This window comes from Megascapheus bottae, chromosome 2 (assembly GCF_031878675.1).
Source record: "Megascapheus bottae isolate mThoBot1 chromosome 2, mThoBot2.hap1, whole genome shotgun sequence".
NCBI classification, from domain to species: domain Eukaryota; kingdom Metazoa; phylum Chordata; class Mammalia; order Rodentia; family Geomyidae; genus Megascapheus; species Megascapheus bottae.
Genome location: NC_143510.1, coordinates 49,314,378 through 49,332,292, shown reverse-complemented (window position 1 = coordinate 49,332,292; position 17,915 = coordinate 49,314,378). Strand labels below are relative to the sequence as shown.

The 17,915-nt window shown below is 49.0% G+C and overlaps 1 protein-coding gene across 1 annotated transcript; it reads left to right on the top strand.

Moving 5' to 3' along the window:
- The first annotated feature begins 4,254 nt into the window (after nt 1–4,254).
- On the top strand, nt 4,255–9,296 carry LOC150066869 (keratin, type II cuticular Hb1-like). The gene is made up of 9 exons (XM_090356021.1): nt 4,255–4,617; nt 5,230–5,438; nt 6,128–6,188; nt 6,907–7,002; nt 7,178–7,342; nt 7,526–7,651; nt 7,860–8,080; nt 8,378–8,409; nt 8,848–9,296. The coding sequence occupies exons 1-9, from the start codon at nt 4,255–4,257 to the stop codon at nt 9,036–9,038; spliced, it is 1,464 nt and encodes a 487-aa protein (XP_090212147.1). The 3' UTR covers nt 9,039–9,296.
- Nucleotides 9,297–17,915: the final 8,619 nt, after the last annotated feature.

Sequence of the window (17,915 nt, the reverse complement as noted above, 5' to 3'; positions counted from 1 at the left end):
GCTCTGGGTTTTATCACTAGCACCACAAAGAGGGTAAGGGAGAGAATTTCGTTTTAGGGGGTTGTCTATTCTTTGGTGCCAGTCCTGGGGCTTGTACTCAGGGCCTGGGTACTATTTCTGAATTTTGATTTTGCTCAGCACTAGCACTCTACTTGACCACAGTTGTACTTCTAGCTCCTGGTGATTCATTGGAGAGTCTCCTAGACATATCTGCCCAGGCTGGCTTTGAACAGTTTTCCTCAAATCTTAGCCTCCCAAATAGCTAGGATTACAAGTGTGAACCTCTGGTACCTGGCAAGATTTATTTCCTTTTAATTTTGAAGGAGAAGAATATCACAACACTAAATACATATTTGTATAATGTGTGTGTGTGAGAGAGAGAAAGAGAGAGAGAAAGAGACAAAGAGACAAAGAGAGAGAGAGAGAAAGAGACAGAGAGAGAGAGAGAGAGAGAGAGAGAGAGAGAGAGAGAGAGAGAGAGAGAGAGAGAGAAAGAAAGAGTAGGGAGGCTTAAACTCAGGGCTTAGAAATTGACCCTTAGTTTTTCTGCTCAAGACTAGTGTTGCCACTTGAGCATAGTTCCAATTCTGACTTTTGGGGTTAACTGGAGATAGGGTTCTCATGGATTCCAAAGCTGACTTTGAACCATGATCCTCAGATCTCAGCCTTCTGAGTATCCAGGATTACAAGCAGGAGCCTCTGACACCAAGTTGTCTTTGTATAACCTTAAAGAGTCTCCATGGAAATTTGGATGGATGCTCCAGAAGACATGGGCAGAACATCCATGGCAGCTCCTAAGTCACACAGTGTGCTCTTTCTCCCTATGGTCACAGGTGCAGCACCTGGACACACTTCAGAGTAAACAGAACTTTAACTTCCACAAAGTTGAACAGCATGAACTTTATACTGCCAGAGCCAAGGCCAGACAACAGAGAGACTATTCCACCAGCTCTCAACCATTACCCTCTCTTATCCCACCCTACTCTTTCCTTCTCTCCCCCCGACCCCTTCTCCATCCTCCCCAAGCTTTTGCACTGGGGAGGAGGGGATGGGAAGGCGGGGGCAGACATGTTGAGCATCATTTTCCATCTTCAAAATTAGCAGTGATGAGCAATTCCTGAAGTTTAATGAAGTAGTGTGTCACATTCGGGTTTTAAATTGCTTCTTTTGGCTTGAAAATTACCTCGCGAAGACCAGTCACTAGTAATTAGCTCATGCTTGTGCATGGCATTTTATTAGGAGTGCCACTGTCAGAAAAGGCAAAGTATGAAAGAAGCACCTTGACTCAGTTTCCTACCTGACCGCCATAGGCTGGGGACAAAATTGCTGAGTTGTGGGGAGTGCCTAGAATGCAAGCAAGTGAGGGCACAAAGAACGTTAGAAGTGCTGGAGGTCCTGAACAGGCAAAATGCCAGCCAGGGCCACACCCTCCTCCAGGGTGACCTTGACCTCATGTCCATCCTGTCAAAACTTCTGAATGCTTTACCTCGCCCTCTAGTTCCCTCCCTTAGCCCATCTTTGCATCAAACCCAGGCCCTGGCTCTTCCTTAAGGGTCCACCACCTATCTCGTCCCTGGGGGCTGCAACCCATGTCATGCTCTGTCCTTCTCATCATCTCCTGCTCCAACCAAACCTCTGCAACCTTAGGAAGCCATTTTTCCAGACTTATCCCATTAAAGTATGGAGGCTCAGGAGGCTGAGATCTGAGGCTCCTGATTAGAAATCCGCCCTGGCAGGGAAGTCCATAAGTGTCTTGGTTCCAAATATTCATGAAAAATCCAAAAATGGAGCTGTGGCTCAAGTGATAGAGTTCCAGCCTCTAGTGATAATGCTAAGGGGCAGTGCTTAGACCTTGAGTTCAAGCCCCAGGACCAGCACACACACATGCACACATGCTTGGGCACACATACACACACACACACACCACACAAAGTAGGACTTAGTAAAATCTATCAAAGCAATTGCAATATGCCTGTTGTATACAAGCAGTAAACACTGATGCTTTCTGTCCCTCTCTTAGTCTTGCAAATCCATCCTTAGCTCTAATGCAGTTCCTACTGCCTGTGCCATACACAGACCCAAGGGCACTCCCCTCTACCCACCCAGTCTTCCATTTTGCCTATCCTCCTTAGCCTGCTTCCTTTACCCTAAGCCCACAAAGATCCCCTTCCAGCCATCACTCTCTACACTCTGAACTGTTCCAGGGATTCAGAAATGCATGGGTCCTCATAACAGAGGAAAATGCAGGGTATCTTTGCTTCTGTGACTTGGCAGTTGAGAAACATTGGGAAATTTTTGTAACTTATCTGAGCTTGTTTCCTTATCTATTAAACAGGAATCATATACATGTTCTATATGGTGATGTAAGAAACAGGAGATCATTTATGACTTAACTTGATGATCATATAGTAACTAACCAATAGAAAAAGAAACACGGAGATATTTCTACATGTAAAGAGGAAAACGCACAAAGTAATACAATGTGAGTGTGTGCACACGCTAGTACAGAGGCTTGAAAACAAAGCCTTGCACTCTCCCTTGGCCTTTCAGCTCAAGAATGATGGTCTACCACTTAAGCCACATCTCTGTGCTTTTTTGCTGATTAATTGGAGATAAAAGTCTGCACAGACTTTTCTACCTGACTGGCTTTGAAATTTGATCCCCAGATCTCAACCTCTTGAAAAGCTAGAATTACAGATGTAAGCCATTGGAGCCTAACACTATTTTTTTGTTGTTGTTGTTTTGCATTTTTTGAGACCCAGTCTCACTACGTAGCCCAGAATGGTCTTGAACTTCAAATCTTTCTGCCTTGTCCTCCTATGTGCTGGTGTCACTATTTCATTGTACAGAACTGGCCAAAAGTATTTTGTAGGATAGTGGAAATAAATCTTCTTTATCTGTACTATCTAATAAAATAGGCCCTAGTCCTATGTAGCTGAGGACTGAACTGCAAACTAAAGAGCTACATTGTTTTGTTTATGGAATGTTAACTAATTTAAGCTTAAGTAGCCACATGTACTTCCTGCCTAGAATCCTGGACAGTCCAGCTCAAGAACTTCCAGTTTAGAGAAAATACAAGAGGGAGAGGGAGAGAGAGTCACAAGTTATGTCAGGTTCAACTTATTTGCTTTTTAGTCTTTGGACAATTGGAAAAGTTGAATGTGGAATGAATATTAGCCAGCTCTTTTGGAATTTTTCATTATTTTATATGTAAAAATGTTACTGTCTTCATTTGTAAGGACAGTATTTGGGGGGGGGGATGCTGCTCAAGGCTAGTGCTCTCCCACTTGAGCCATAGCTCCACTTCGGCTTTTTAGGTGCTTAATTGGAGAGTTTCATGGTGTTTCCTGTCTGAGCTGGCCTTGATCCCTACATCTCACCTCCTGAGTAGGGAAGGTTCCAGATGTGAGTCGGAAGTGCCTGGCTAGGGGTAATTTGTTGTTGTTGTTGTTGTTGTTACACCATGGCTGAAGTCACTGGGGTATAGCTGAATGTCAGACCCTTGCCTAGTATGTCCATGGCTCAGGGATTGATCCCTAGAAGCACAAAAAGGAAAAGCAAAGAGAGAACAAAAAGATGTGCAGGCAGAAGTAGTCAGGATTACACTTCATATTTTCTGAAACTGAAGAGGGAGGGTGATGTGATGACATGATATTAATTATAATTCAATCTAATACACCATCAACCAGTGTTTTTCATTTTCTGAAAACTTTCATAGGAAATGTAGGAAGGGACCCAAGAGATAACAAGTACCTGAATGCAAGTGCTGGCGGGGAGAGACAGTCAAGGGTTCCCTGCAGCCACCCAGTCACTACATGACGGAGGCATCCAGGCATCACCTGTCCATGCTGCACCTTCCTCAATCCTCTCAAGACCCAGGCTCTCTTTAACCAGGCTAGCCCACCCCCTGAACACTGGCATGGCCCTCGTGTCCCCCTTTGCCCACAGATAGTGCTTGCCCAGCCTCCAGGCACATTGAAGGTGAAAACTGCTGAGTCCCAGGGCCCAAAAATGAGCTTGCTTGAGCAAAGGAAAGTGTGAGCCAATCCTCCATTAAAGCACAGTCCTCAGAAAGGCTGGCCAGGGCTAACCGCCCAAGCCCATAAACCTCCACTGTCCCAGCCCATCTCCACAGCCAGACCAGCAAAATGGGAGCATAAATAGGGCCAAGAAGGCCCAGAGAGCACACTGGAGTTTCTACCACGTTCCAGATCACACATCTTCACCAGTACAGCCCACTCTCTCAGAAGAACCATGACCTGTGGATCCGGATTCGGGGGACGCACCTTTAGCTGCGCTTCAGCCAGTGGGCCCCAGCAAGGCCGCTGCTGCATCACCGCTGCCCCCTACAAAGGCATCTCCTGCTACCGCGGCCTCAGCAGCCGCAGCGTCTGCGGGGGCTCCCGCTCCAGCTCCAGTTCCTATGGACGCAGCTTTGGCTACCGCTCTGGGGGCGTCTGTGGGCCCAGCCCCCCAAGCATCACCACCGTGTCTGTCAATGAGAGCCTCCTGACGCCCCTCAACCTGCAGATCGACCCCAAAGCTCAGAGCGTGAAGCATGAGGAGAAGGAGCAGATCAAGGGTCTCAACAGCAGGTTTGCAGCCTTCATCGACAAGGTAGGTGTCCTGGAGCGGGCCACACCTGAGCCCCACCTGTCTGCACAGCTAGGCCTGAGCTCCGATGGACCATCAGTGGCAGAAATACCTCTACTTCATTAAGAGGCTTGATCCAAGCAGGAGCTGAAAGTACTCTCTCACACATATATCCTAAAATTCACACTCACAAGATTGTTCAGAGACAGGAATATGAGATACAGGAATGGACAGAATATTTTGGAGTTAGGTTTCCTTAGCTAGACTGAGGAATTGCCAGGAGAATCACTCACAGCTTCTGAGAGCTGAGAGGTCCCTGGCTGAGAGCTGAGAGCGTCAGAGGGGAAGGGTACCTGCTGGCCAGAGGCAGGGGAAAGGCCTGGAGAGCTGAGCTGCCTGGCATGGCACACGACATCTCCTCCTGCAGGAGTCTCTGACACTTCATACCTTAGGAGTCAGCTCACGTGAGACAGGGCACTGCCCTCTTCTAGTCCTGTTCCAGTGGGAAAGCAGGCACCAATGAGGGACAGAAAGTGGAGACATCCTCCTACATTCACCTGTGCCTAACTGCTTCCTGTCTTCAGAGGGGGTCCTGCAGCAATCCCTCACCTTCTGTTCCCCATGCTTGAATGGCAGGTGCGCTTCCTGGAGCAGCAGAACAAGCTGCTGGAGACCAAGTGGCAGTTCTACCAGAACCGCAAGTGCTGCGAGAGCAACCTGGAGCCTCTGTTCGAGGGCTACATCCAGACCCTGAAGAGGGAGGCTGAGGCTGTGGAGGCCGACAGTGGGAGGCTGGCCGCAGAGCTCAACAATGTGCAGGAGGTGATGGAGGGCTACAAGAAGAAGTGAGTGTGGTTTACCTTCAAACCTGGCACAGACAAGGAGAGCAGGAGGGAGGCTGTGTGGGGGTCCAGCCAGGCCCTGTGAGCTCCAGGATCCGTGATTCTGTGGCAATCAAGGCCCAACCACTGCCTGCACCAGGCTGAGGGGCTCAGGACATTCTGGTCTCAGTCTTGCCACATGGGACAGAGGCCCTGCTCTCTGGGGAAGCAAACTCCACAGCTTCCTTGTTCCCTTGCTGAACCTCAGGCTCCCATACCCACAGCCCTGACCACATCCACTTCCCCAGTGAGGTTAAATGAGGGTGGTAGAGCAAGATTAGTTAATGTGATAAGAAATCATCCCCGGGGATGAAGAACAGCAGGTTTCAGGCTCCGGGGGTCACAGCACTTTGAGTGGTCAGTCCTGAGGCCTCTGGGTCCCCACACTGGACCTGGGACTGGCTTCTAGGTGAGGGGAGGCTGGTGCTACACAGCCCCAGGGGCTGCAATGGCTGCTCCTCGACAGGGGATCAGGATTCCTCATTTGCCTCTGAGGTGACCTCACAGCAGCCTTGGCAAAGAGCCTAGGGCAGCCACATGAGCCCTCCACCTGCTGGGCAAAGTGCACAGGGAAGCCCTGCTCTACCCCACCAGCCACAAAGTGAGCTCAGGGGAGCCTGGCCTTCTCTGACAACACCCCCCTCTCATCTCAGGTATGAAGAGGAAGTTTCCCTGAGGGCCACAGCTGAGAATGAGTTCGTGGCTCTGAAGAAGGCAAGTAGCAGGGGATGACAGAGCGGGAGGGGTCCCTGGGCAGCTCTTCCTGGGAGCCCCCGTGCTCAGCCTCAGGGTGGGGAGCTTTGCCCATCCTGATGGCACTCTGTGAAGCAGCCAGGGCTCTGGGATGTCCAGTGATGCCTGCCCTTGGGGAGGAGATACCCGCCTTGAGCCCTGGTTGTCTTCTTCTAACCTCTACTTAGAGGCTGTGGTTTGGCCTTTTGTCCCATGGAACTGGAGCCTTCTGTGACTTGAGGGTCAGTGTCTGACCCTGTTGTGTGTATAACTGACTAGAAGCCAGGGCCAAATGCCATGTTCAAGAGAACATGGGCAGATCTAGGCCAGATGGACTTGACCTTGGCTGCTGGGTTTAGCACAGGGTGAGCTGATCTTCTGGGAGTTGTGTGGGCATGCTCTCTAGACAAGGACAGTACAGACAAGAAGACAGAGGGTAAGGCTTTTCACCAAGTCAACTGATAGCCCTCTAGTGTCTGTGAGGATGAGGAGAGTTTGTCCTTACAGGCTGGAGTCTGTCTGGGGCATGGCAGGAAGGTAATGGAGAGATGGCTTCTGGGAGCCCTCTCTGCCTGTGATCTAACCTAGGAGCTTGGGTCCCTTCTGCCCTGGGCTGGAATGGAAGGAGTGAGAAGCGACACAATTTTGAGGTCTCACCAGCAAGTGCCCTTGAGACTGACTCTTGGACCCCTCTTCCCAGGATGTGGACTCTGCCTACCTGCGCAAGTCTGACCTGGAGGCCAACTCAGAGGCACTGATTCAGGAGATCGACTTCCTGAGGAGACTGTATGAGGAGGTAAGGGTGGGGTGGTCTGGAGTGTGGGAAGGGATTGGGGCAGTGGATTCTGGTCACGGGGTTGTATGAAGTGGCAGGGATTGGGGCCAGGGTGACTGGCCACTTGCACTGAAGTGTGCTAGGTAGAGACGCATCCTCCAAAAGCTCTGCCATCCCTTACCCTGGCCTCCTGCAGGAGATCCGTGTCCTCCATGCCCACATCTCAGACACCTCAGTCATCGTCAAGATGGACAACAGCCGGGAACTCAACATGGACTCCATTTTGGCCGAGATCAAGGCTCAGTATGATGACATCGCCACCCGCAGCAGGGCTGAGGCTGAGTCCTGGTACCGCAGCAAGGTAACTGGTCCAGGAAGCCTCCCTCCAGACAGTGAGAGGGAGCAGGTGCCCAGTAGAAGAGGTGGGCTGGGGCGGGAGAGGACAACTCTCAGGCGGGTTCAGGCCAGGGCTGCCATGTGTGTCTGGTGGCACAGGCTGAGCACTGTCCACCCTGGACCTCATGGGCTCCCGTGTCCTCCCCAGTGCGAGGAGATGAAGGCCACCGTGATGCGTCATGGGGAGACCCTGCGCCGCACCAAGGAGGAGATGAATGAGCTGAACCGCACCATCCAGAGGCTGACGGCTGAGATTGAGAATGCCAAGTCCCAGGTATGGGGCTGCTGTGCCCAAGACCAGAGGAGATGGGATGCTGGCCTTGTCACATAGCCAGCATGGCCCATAGTTAAATCGTGTTATTCAGTCTCCCATGAGATCTTTGCAAGATTAGTTTCCCCTTCCTGCGGAGAATGGGTCTTTCTCAGGGAAGACAGAGTGACCCAACTCTCATGAACCACTTGGTTCTCTCCTTGGTCTCCAGAACACCAAGCTGGAGGCTGCTGTGTCCCAGTCTCAACAACAGGGTGAGGCAGCTCTCAATGATGCCCGCTCCAAGCTGGCCGAGCTGGAGGGCGCCCTGCAGAAGGCCAAGCAGGACATGGCCTGCCTGCTGAAGGAGTACCAGGAGGTGATGAACTCCAAGCTGGGTCTGGACATCGAGATCGCCACCTACAGGCGCCTGCTGGAGGGCGAGGAGCACAGGTGAGTCCTTGCCTAGGTTGGGTCAGAACCACCCCTTCTATTTTTTTGCAGAAACTCCACCATACTCTTGTCAGGGTTTACAGGTAAAACCTGTTACGTATTGCTTGGGAAACTGTTATTTATGGTAGGTAGCATGTTCTCTAGCTAATGGATTCCCAGTTCTGTGACAATTATTAGCTTTACCTGAAGACTTTTGGAATAGTCCTTTGTTATTGTGTCACTAATTCTCTGTGTCTGTTTCTCTCTCCCTCTCTGTCTCTCTCTCTCTTTCTGTCTTTCTTCTTCATCCATTCTCAGGCTGTGTGAAGGTGTTGGATCTGTGAATGTCTGTGAGTATCTGGGCAATGAGAAATACTTAGTTCCTATCTGAAAGGAAGGCAGAGAAGTGGGATGGGAGGATTCCTTTCAGTGAGCTGAGTCTAAAATGGCACAGCCAGACAGATTTGGGGCAGACAGCTCGAAAAATCACTGCTTTGGCAATCGATGAACCACTGATGGTTCACTGAAAAGATGAGCTGGATTTCGGGGTGGGGGGTTCGTTTTGTTTTGTTGGTGATTAAAGGGAGAATAGGGTCCTAATTTCCTTCTGAAGCTGGCTTTGAACCACACTCACTCAATCTCAGCTTCCTGAGTAGCAAGGATCATAGGAGTGAACCACTGGCATCCTTCTGATGGCTGGTTTTAATCCCCAGAGCACATAGGTTTCAGGAAATGGGGACCACTTCCTCCAAATCCCCAATGCTGACTCCGTCTCTGGTTGCCCACAGGTGTCAGCAGCTCCCGGGGCGGGGTCGTGTCTGGTGACCTCAGCATGTCCAGCTCCCGGCCAGCGACAGGCAGTGCGCGCAGTGCCCCAAGCAGTGGGAAGCCGAGGGCGAGCACTGGCTTGTGCCCACCCCGTGGGTCTGGGGCTTCCCACCGTGGCGGCTCCTCTGGAAGCAGCTCCAAGAAATGTTAGATTGGGCAGATCCACACCCAGGACCCTCAGCTGCGCATCAATCGATCCTGTGCAACTAGCCCTTTCCATTCAGTCCTGGGGCCTGGAGCATGACTTCGACTACTTTCGCACTCTCAATGGTCCCTCCCGCTCTCTACCCCATCTTGGATCTCTCCATGGTCCCTGATGTCTGGCTTTGATGCCTAGTCAGCATGGGGATGGGCTTCTCCAGAAATCTTGGAGACATAAGAAGGGGGCCCAGGGCTGGGGAGGACTGAATCCTGGGCTGCTGTAGGTCTAGAGCCTCAGCCTCTCCTCACCTCACCCCCTTGCCCAGTCCCTCCCTCACCCTCTATAATCCAGTCTCTATCTTGCTTTGTGTTTCCAATAAATCAATGTAGCCAGTGCTGTGTCTTGTCTGCATGTCTGTGAACTTTCTTGGAGGATGGGATGGGGTGCAGTCAGGATTCATGGGCTTCCTCCAATTCCCATGAGAAAGAAACAGGGGGCTCCAGATCATGTTACCCCCCTGTGAAAACTAGAATCTCACTAAAAACAGGGGTGATTTCTCTTCCATCCTCTGGCCCTGAGCCCTGAGAATACCCTACCTACCCTGAAGAAAAGGGAAGAGAAGAGTGAGTGGGTTAGTTGTGTGCTACATATAGCAGCACCGCTATTCAGGTGCTGCCTGTACTGAGGGAAGGTGACAGGCAGGTGGGAGTACAGGAGACAAACACATCCTTCCCACTGGAGTCAAGCACACAAGCCTGAGGGTCACCTCTGTCTTTCTCAGCTGAGCACATCTCTGAACTTCCCTGGTCCTGAGAACACCAGCCTCAGAAGATACCTGTAGGAATTCCTGCCTGACCACACATGTTGGGCTTTCCTCAGAGTATCAAGTATGAATTGAGATGAACATTGAGAGATTTGTAGGGCTAAAGTGGAGCTCAGTTAATTGAGAACTTGTCTAGAATATACAGGCTCTGGGTTTTATCACTAGCACCACAAAGAGGGTAAGGGAGAGAATTTCGTTTTAGGGGGTTGTCTATTCTTTGGTGCCAGTCCTGGGGCTTGTACTCAGGGCCTGGGTACTATTTCTGAATTTTGATTTTACTCAGCACTAGCACTCTACTTGACCACAGTTGTACTTCTAGCTCCTGGTGATTCATTGGAGAGTCTCCTAGACATATCTGCCCAGGCTGGCTTTGAACAGTTTTCCTCAAATCTTAGCCTCCCAAATAGATAGGATTACAAGTGTGAACCTCTGGTACCTGGCAAGATTTATTTCCTTTTAATTTTGAAGAAGACTATCACAACACTAAATACATATTTGTATAATGTGTGTGTGTGTGTGTGTGAGAGAGAGAGAGAGAGAGAGGGAGAGAGAGAGAGAGAGAGAGAGAGAGAGAGGAGAGAGAGAGAGAGAGAGAGAGAGAGAGAGAGAGAGAGAGAGAGAGAGAGAGAGAGAGTATGTAGGGAGGCTTAAACTCAGGGCTTAGAAATTGACCCTTAGTTTTTCTGCTCAAAACTAGTGTTGCCACTTGAGCATAGTTCCAATTCTGACTTTTGGGGTTAACTGGAGATAGGGTTCTCATGGATTCCAAAGCTGACTTTGAACCATGATCCTCAGATCTCAGCCTCCTGAGTAGCCAGGATTACAAGCATGAGCCTCTGACACCAAGTTGTCTTTGTATAACCTTAAAGAGCCTCCATGGAAATTTGGATGGATGCTCCAGAAGACATGGGCAGAACATCCATGGCAGCTCCTAAGTCACAGTGTGCTCTTTCTTCCTATGGTCACAGGTGCAGCACCTGGACACACTTCAGAGTAAACAAAACTTTAACTTCCACAAAGTTGAACAGCATTAACTTTATACTGTCAGAGCCTAGGGCAGACAACAGAGAGATTATTCCACCAGTGTCGGGGTTTTTAGCACTCTTTTGCCTCCTGACCAGCAGGAAGGACAAAGAGAACTCGCCCCGACTAAGAGGAGACCGAGAAAAGATAGGGCCAGCTGGCAGCCTTCACCCAGCCCTCCCTTCTCCAGAGGGAAGACACAGACGCGCCAGCGAGAATGTCATGGCAGACTCGTTTAATGGGAAGATACCAGGGGCTAAAGAAAGAAGCAGGAATCTATTAACATAAAAGTAGGCAGAACAGGGGGAGGTAGGTGTGGTCAGAGAGGGCAGTGGGGCCAATCCATGGGCTCGAGGTAGCCTTATTTTACATCACAAACCATAGCCCAACCTCCCAACCAGGAGACAGGCAGGTTGTATCTCCAAAACCAGGAAGTGAGCACTGGGCCATGAGGTAGGCCCTTTACCCTTGATGTGACCTGCCCCACATCTCCTCCCTTTTGTTTTATTAAGCAGGTATTTGCCTTACTGGAGAAGTGTGCCTGTCTTAGGTTGTCCCCCTCTGGAGATCTTACCCATCATTGACTACCACTCTAGCACTTCAGGCAATTTACCTGTAGGGTTGGCAGACCCAAACGGAGGTTTGAAATAAGGAGGATGGCCAACGTCAGCAAAGGAAACCCTTCTGTACACCTGCACATCCTGGTAAGGGCTGGGGTCAACCTCACAGAGTTCCCAGTCCGCCATTTCATAGCACAGCATATTGTCTCCAGACCACCATTAGCTGAACAGCTTCCCCTGATCCTGCTTTCTAAGACACTGAAGGAGCTTATGGATTACACAAGATAAGAATGTGAATACAAAACCCACTGTAACCAAGGGGCCCACCCACAAAGAGGAGAAGGTAAGGAAGCCAACCATAGTCCAGTCCATAGATAGTTTGTATGGAGTTCATTTTGGAGGCATTTGGGAACCTCCTGTAGCCTTTTTAAGCAGATCAAGGCCTCGACTATTTGGAGGGCTCCTGCAGTCAGGAAATCAAGCTGAGATTGTAGGTAGCATCTTTGTGGGCGGCGTGGATAATGATGCTCAGGATGAGGAGAAGACAGGTGACTGAGCATTCCAACCACAGCTAAGCAGGGCGTCCGGTATGGTCTCCTTATTCCTGTGAATGAGAGGGAGAAAGCATACCTCAAGAGGGGGTGCTCTTGGGTAATTAATTTTTTGTTGGCTGACTATTTTAAATCTCTAGCCGATACCCAAATTGGGTTTAGTTCTCCCACCAGGAAGACACATCCAAATCCTCTCCCCACATTAATGAGGGGATCAGGGCCTCTCCAGTAAGAGGATCTCTTCAATGGACTTCAACCTTTAAATAAGGTGTCTGATTAGACCAATGTCTCTGAAAGGCAGTCAGAGGCTGATCCTTGGAAAAATTTAAAATAATGTAAGTATAGCTGTCCTCAATTGGTCATGGGGGTTGCCTCCCCCATTTTGTTTTATTAAAACAAGGCCCATTATCCATTTTAACCTGTAGGGGTAAACTCAACATAACAAAACATTGTAAAGAATGGCTTTCAGCGTGTCAGGCTCTTTCGTGTCAGGCTCTTTCGCAGGAATGCGCAGTGGCCCAACAAGCATGTGAATGAGTATCTATAGACATAATTTTCCAAAGGGTGCTTAGTGGGTTACATCAGTCTGGCAGATAACGTTAGGTTTAAGGCCCCAGGGATTGACCCCAGGGGATTGTAGAGGTGGGACTTGTAAAAATGGTAAAACGATTTACATGTCCTCACGATCTTTTTTTCAGTTCACGTGGCAGGGATCTGACTTGAATCATTAGGGGACAAGTTTGAGAAATACTAATCATATCACCCACTTTACCAGATTTTCTTTTTAAATGCAGATTTTAGAATCTTTAGAAAACTTCTCTTGTGTTTTAATTATGAATTTATCCATTGTTTTGGATGCTGACAATTTAACCTTGAACATGTTTACTCACACCCATTTACACACACATTCATGAAGATCTTAAAGCGCGCAAAATATCGGCCGTTCATTTTAAAAGGATACGCGTACGCTCACTCACACAAACCACAAGGATCCATATTTAGGATGATTATCAATTTTATCATAATACTTTTTGCAGTCGGAATTTGTGTGGGAGTCTTAAACCTAGGAGAACTAAGACTGAGGTCTGCATCCTGCTACCCATGGTCTCTAGACTATCACTACTAAGCCTGCTGAGTGGGAGGGGCCATACCAGGCCCTAGACCTACCCCAGGTGGGGACAGACTTTTGTTTTAAAGACAGAGAAGCAGACTTTTAAGAAACTCCTAAACTTCTGATGGCATGCCTGGCCTTAAACTACCAGAGTGATGGAAAGACCGTGGGGCCCTGGAATCGGGAATTCAGGGGGCGCCTCCCCTACAGAAATTTCCATTCCTTGGTAGCTGGCTGGCGGAGGCCATCCTAATCTCCATCCTAACCTACTCTCAAACAGAACCAGACACTTAACACAACATTTAACACAACAACACAAACTCAGATGAACGCTCTCACCAAACAACTTATTTAGACAGACATACAGGGTGGTCGGCCGACTTTTACTTACCTCCAGAGGCCTTTGCTTTAAATCTGGGTGTCTTTTCCAAAAAGGGTTGTTAAAGGAAAACCACTGTTTCTAGAAAAAGCAATCTTTTATCTCAATAGCATAAATATACCAATTATTAGGCATTGACGAAAGACTTGGGAGCCCTGGTCGGGTGGCTTCCATGGGTGTCATTACTGCAGGGAGATCATGAAGAAACCTGTATTTGAAATTTGCCTGATCCTTATTAACTTTAGTAGCTCCAACTGTTTTTCTGGCCAATAAGCCACTGCTCCCCATGCGATTAGACTGCGGCCTCTAGAATTGGGGGAGCAGTTCTATGCTAATTTTTTCATAACTAATGCAGTTATCATAGAATGTCACAACATCCGTATCTTGTCCCTCCCTAGAGATTATAGGGCAGGTCCTCTTTAAGAGCAGCAGCTGAATGGCTCTGGCCAGGACAGGGGCGTGCCAATTGCTAAGATGCTGCTAAGCCAGCTAGCTGGGGCCTGCAGCAGTTTTTTGGTGGAGTTAGGCCTTTTGTTGGCCTGAAAGACTTCCCTGTGGGGGATCCATCCCCCAGGGCTATCTCTTTTGAATTGGCCTTGCTGGCCACCCCCATAAACTCCTCTCCCAGCGCCACTGGAAGAGGTAAGAGTGGTAGAAAGCGCCTAGGCCTTTTGGGCTTGTAGGGCTGCAACCAGCGCCGGTGACTGGTGGGCCTGAGTGTCCACAGCTCTCCAGCTCAAGGCTAGCACTTTGCCACTTTGAGCTCCAAAGCAACTCTGCCCCAGCATTTTTCTGCTGGCAGATTAGACACCACAGTCTCACAGGGACTTTGCTTTGCCTGGGCTGGCTCAAAACTGCAGCTTTCAACTAAGCAATCATTTTGGTAGTCCTAATTTTTCTTGAAACATTTAGGACAACTTCACTTTCAAATTTTGTTCAGAAACCCATTTCTAATGTTCTTTAAAACTTTTACAGATATTTGCTTAAACACTTAATACTTTAGTCTTTATTTGCATTTGAAAAACCTTTAAGGGCTCAAGGAACTTCCTTTGTCTCCAGGCCTCCTAGGGCTCAAGGCACTCCCTTTGCCTTTTAGAAAAGGCTTTTTGTTTGTTTGTTTGTTTTTGCAGTTTAGATTACTGTCTAAAACTCCAACAGTTCAAACTCAAATAAGTTTTTCTAAATCTGGACCTAGTTTCCTTCTTTTTCTAAGATACGTCCAATTGAAGGAGATAAACTTTTAATCACATTAGCATCCCTTGAGTCACGGGAACTGGGGGATTAACAGCCTGGTTCCTTTCAGCCTGGGCATGGCACTCCTAATTAAAAAGGCACACCAGTTGAGATACAGGGGGCCAGGAAGATCAGCCTTAGTTACATTTTTCCAGTCCTGGGTGGTACACTGATGAGCCAGGCCTTGAAGGATGGTTTTGGCCTAGGGCGAATTAGGCCCATCTTTGGAGACTGCTTTCTTAAGCTCTTTCAGGGCTGGTCTGTTGCCCCCAGGGTTAGCATTTACCAAGCAGGGTGGGGAGGAGTTGCCGTGGTATGGCGGGTTAACCACCTCTTCCTGTGCAGGGGAGGAACAAGATGGCGACTTGACCTCCTCTTCCGGCTTAACACGTGGTGAAGAGTGGGAGGAAGTACAGTAAAATGGCGGAGGTCCCTCTACACCCCAATTGTCTGCAGCAAATTCTGGGACAGGAGCACTTGGTGTAGGGCTCTGGGGCCCGGTCCCAGGATCAAAGGGGTCCAAAAATCCCTCCTCAGGGTGAGGCTCTAAACCCTTTCTTTCCTGAGCAGCGGGAGGGCCAACTCTCCACAACTCTGAACATTCCGTAATTAAAGTTTCCTTGGCCCTAGATGTAACTGAGCCAGGATAGAAGCAGGCCTTAAGGGCAGACAAGGTCGGAGAGACCCCGAGGGCAGGGTCCTCTCCCAAGTTAATCTTCCTCCTTCTCACCAGGAGTTCCACTCGGTCCCATGCGGCCCAATTGAAAAGAATGGCCGCCATTAACACGGCACGTGTTAAGGCCTCCCAGACCTTCTCAGCCTGGGGGTCTGAAATCTCCAAACCTCTGCTTTTAAATCGAGACGCTAGGAGCGTCAAGAATGAGGGCTCCTCATTCTTGGTGTGAGATTGCCCCATCTTTTCAGGGAGACCTGTACCTCGTCATCCGCATGGCTCGGCTCGCAGACAATTCCGCTTCTGATGAGCGTTCCTCTCGTTCCCCACGTTGGGCGCCAGAAATATCGGGATTTTTAGCACTCTTTGCCACTTGACCAGCAGGAAGGGCAAAGAGAACACGCCCCGACTAAGACGAGACCGAGAAAGGATAGGGCCAGCTGGCCGCCTTCACCCAGCCCTCCCTCTCCAGAGGGAAGACACAGACGCACCAGGGAGAATGTCACAGCATACTCGTTTAATGGGAAGATAGCAGGGGCTAAAGTAAGAAGCAGGAATCTATTAACATAAAAGTAGGCAGAACAGGGGGAGGTAGGTGAGGTCAGAGAGGGCGGTGGGGCCAATCTATGGGTTCCAGGTAGCCTTATTTTACATCACAAACCATAGCCCAACCTCCCAACCAGGAGACAGGCAGGTTGCATCTCCAAAACCAGGAAGTGAGCACTGGGCCAAGAGGTAGGCCCTTTACCCTTGATGTGACCTGCCCCACACACCAGCTCTCCCCCATTCCCTCTCTTATCCCTCCCTACCCTTTCCTTCTCTCTCCCAGACCCCTTCTCCATCCTCCCATCTTCACCCCTCCCTCCTTCCCTATCACAAGCTTTTGCACTGGGGAGGAGGGGTGGGAAAGTGGGGGCAGACATGTTGAGTATCATTTTCCATCTTGAATGTTAGCAGTGATGAGCAATTCCTGAAGTTTAATGAAGTAGTGTGTCACATTCAGGTTTTAAATTGCTTCTTTTGGCTTGAAAATTACCTCGCGAAGACTAGTCACTAGTAATTAGCTCATGCTTGTGCATGGCATTTTATTAGGAGTGCCACTGTCAGAAAAGGCAAAGTATGAAAGAAGCACCTTGACTCAGTTTCCTACCTGACCGCCATAGGCTGGGGACAAAATTGCTGAGTTGTGGGGAGTGCCTAGAATGCAAGCAAGTGAGGGCACAAAGAACGTTAGAAGTGCTGGAGGTCCTGAACAGGCAAAATGCCAGCCAGGGCCACACCCTCCTCCAGGGTGACCTTGACCTCATGTCCATCCTGTCAAAACTTCTGAATGCTTTACCTTGCCCTCTAGTTCCCTCCCTTAGCCCATCTTTGCATCAAACCCAGGCCCTGGCTCTTCCTTAAGGGTCCACCACCTGTCTCGTCCCTGGGGGCTGCAAGCCATGTCATGCTCTGTCCTTCTCATCATCTCCTGCTCCAACCAAACCTCTGCAACCTTAGGAAGCCATTTTTCCAAGACTTATCCCATTAACGTATGGAGGCTCAGGAGGCTGAGATCTGAGGCTTCTGATTTGAAATCCACCCTGGCAGGAAAGTCCATAAGTGTCTTGGTTCCAAATATTCATGAAAAATCCAAAAATGGAGCTGTGGCTCAAGTGATAGAGTTCCAGCCTCTAGTGATAATGCTAAGGGGCAGTGCTTAGACCTTGAGTTCAAGCCCCAGGACCAGCACACACACACATGCACACATGCTTGGGCACACATACACACACACACACACCACACAAAGTAGGACTTAGTAAAATCTATCAAAGCAATTGCAATATGCCTGTTGTATACAAGCAGTAAACACTGATGCTTTCTGTCCCTCTCTTAGTCTTGCAAATCCATCCTTAGCTCTAATGCAGTTCCTACTGCCTGTGCCATACACAGACCCAAGGGCACTCCCCTCCACCCACCCAGTCTTCCATTTTGCCTATCCTCCTTAGCCTGCTTCCTTTACCCTAAGCCCACAAAGATCCCCTTCCAGCCATCACTCTCTACACTCTGAACTGTTCCAGGGATTCAGAAATGCATGGGTCCTCATAACAGAGGAAAATGCAGGGTATCTTTGCTTCTGTGACTTGGCAGTTGAGAAACATTGGGAAATTTTTGTAACTTATCTGAGCTTGTTTCCTTATCTATTAAACAGGAATCATATACACGTTCTATATGGTGATGTAAGAAACAGGAGATCATTTATGACTTAACTTGATGATCATATAGTAACTAACCAATAGAAAAAGAAACACGGAGATATTTCTACATGTAAAGAGGAAAACGCACAAAGTAATACAATGTGAGTGTGTGCACACGCTAGTACAGAGGCTTGAAAACAAAGCCTTGCACTCTCCCTTGGCCTTTCAGCTCAAGAATGATGGTCTACCACTTAAGCCACATCTCTGTGCTTTTTTGCTGATTAATTGGAGATAAAAGTCTGCACAGACTTTTCTACCTGACTGGCTTTGAAATTTGATCCCCAGATCTCAACCTC

What these genes read in the sequence shown, in the direction of transcription:
- LOC150066869 (XM_090356021.1), top strand. Translation starts at nt 4,255, where the DNA reads ATGACCTGTGGATCCGGATTCGGGGGACGCACCTTTAGCTGCGCTTCA. An exon ending in TTGCAGCCTTCATCGACAAG is followed by an intron (nt 4,618 to 5,229) that starts GTAGGTGTCCTG and finishes CTTGAATGGCAG; the next exon opens with GTGCGCTTCCTGGAGCAGCA. An exon ending in AGTCCTGGTACCGCAGCAAG is followed by an intron (nt 7,343 to 7,525) that starts GTAACTGGTCCA and finishes TGTCCTCCCCAG; the next exon opens with TGCGAGGAGATGAAGGCCAC.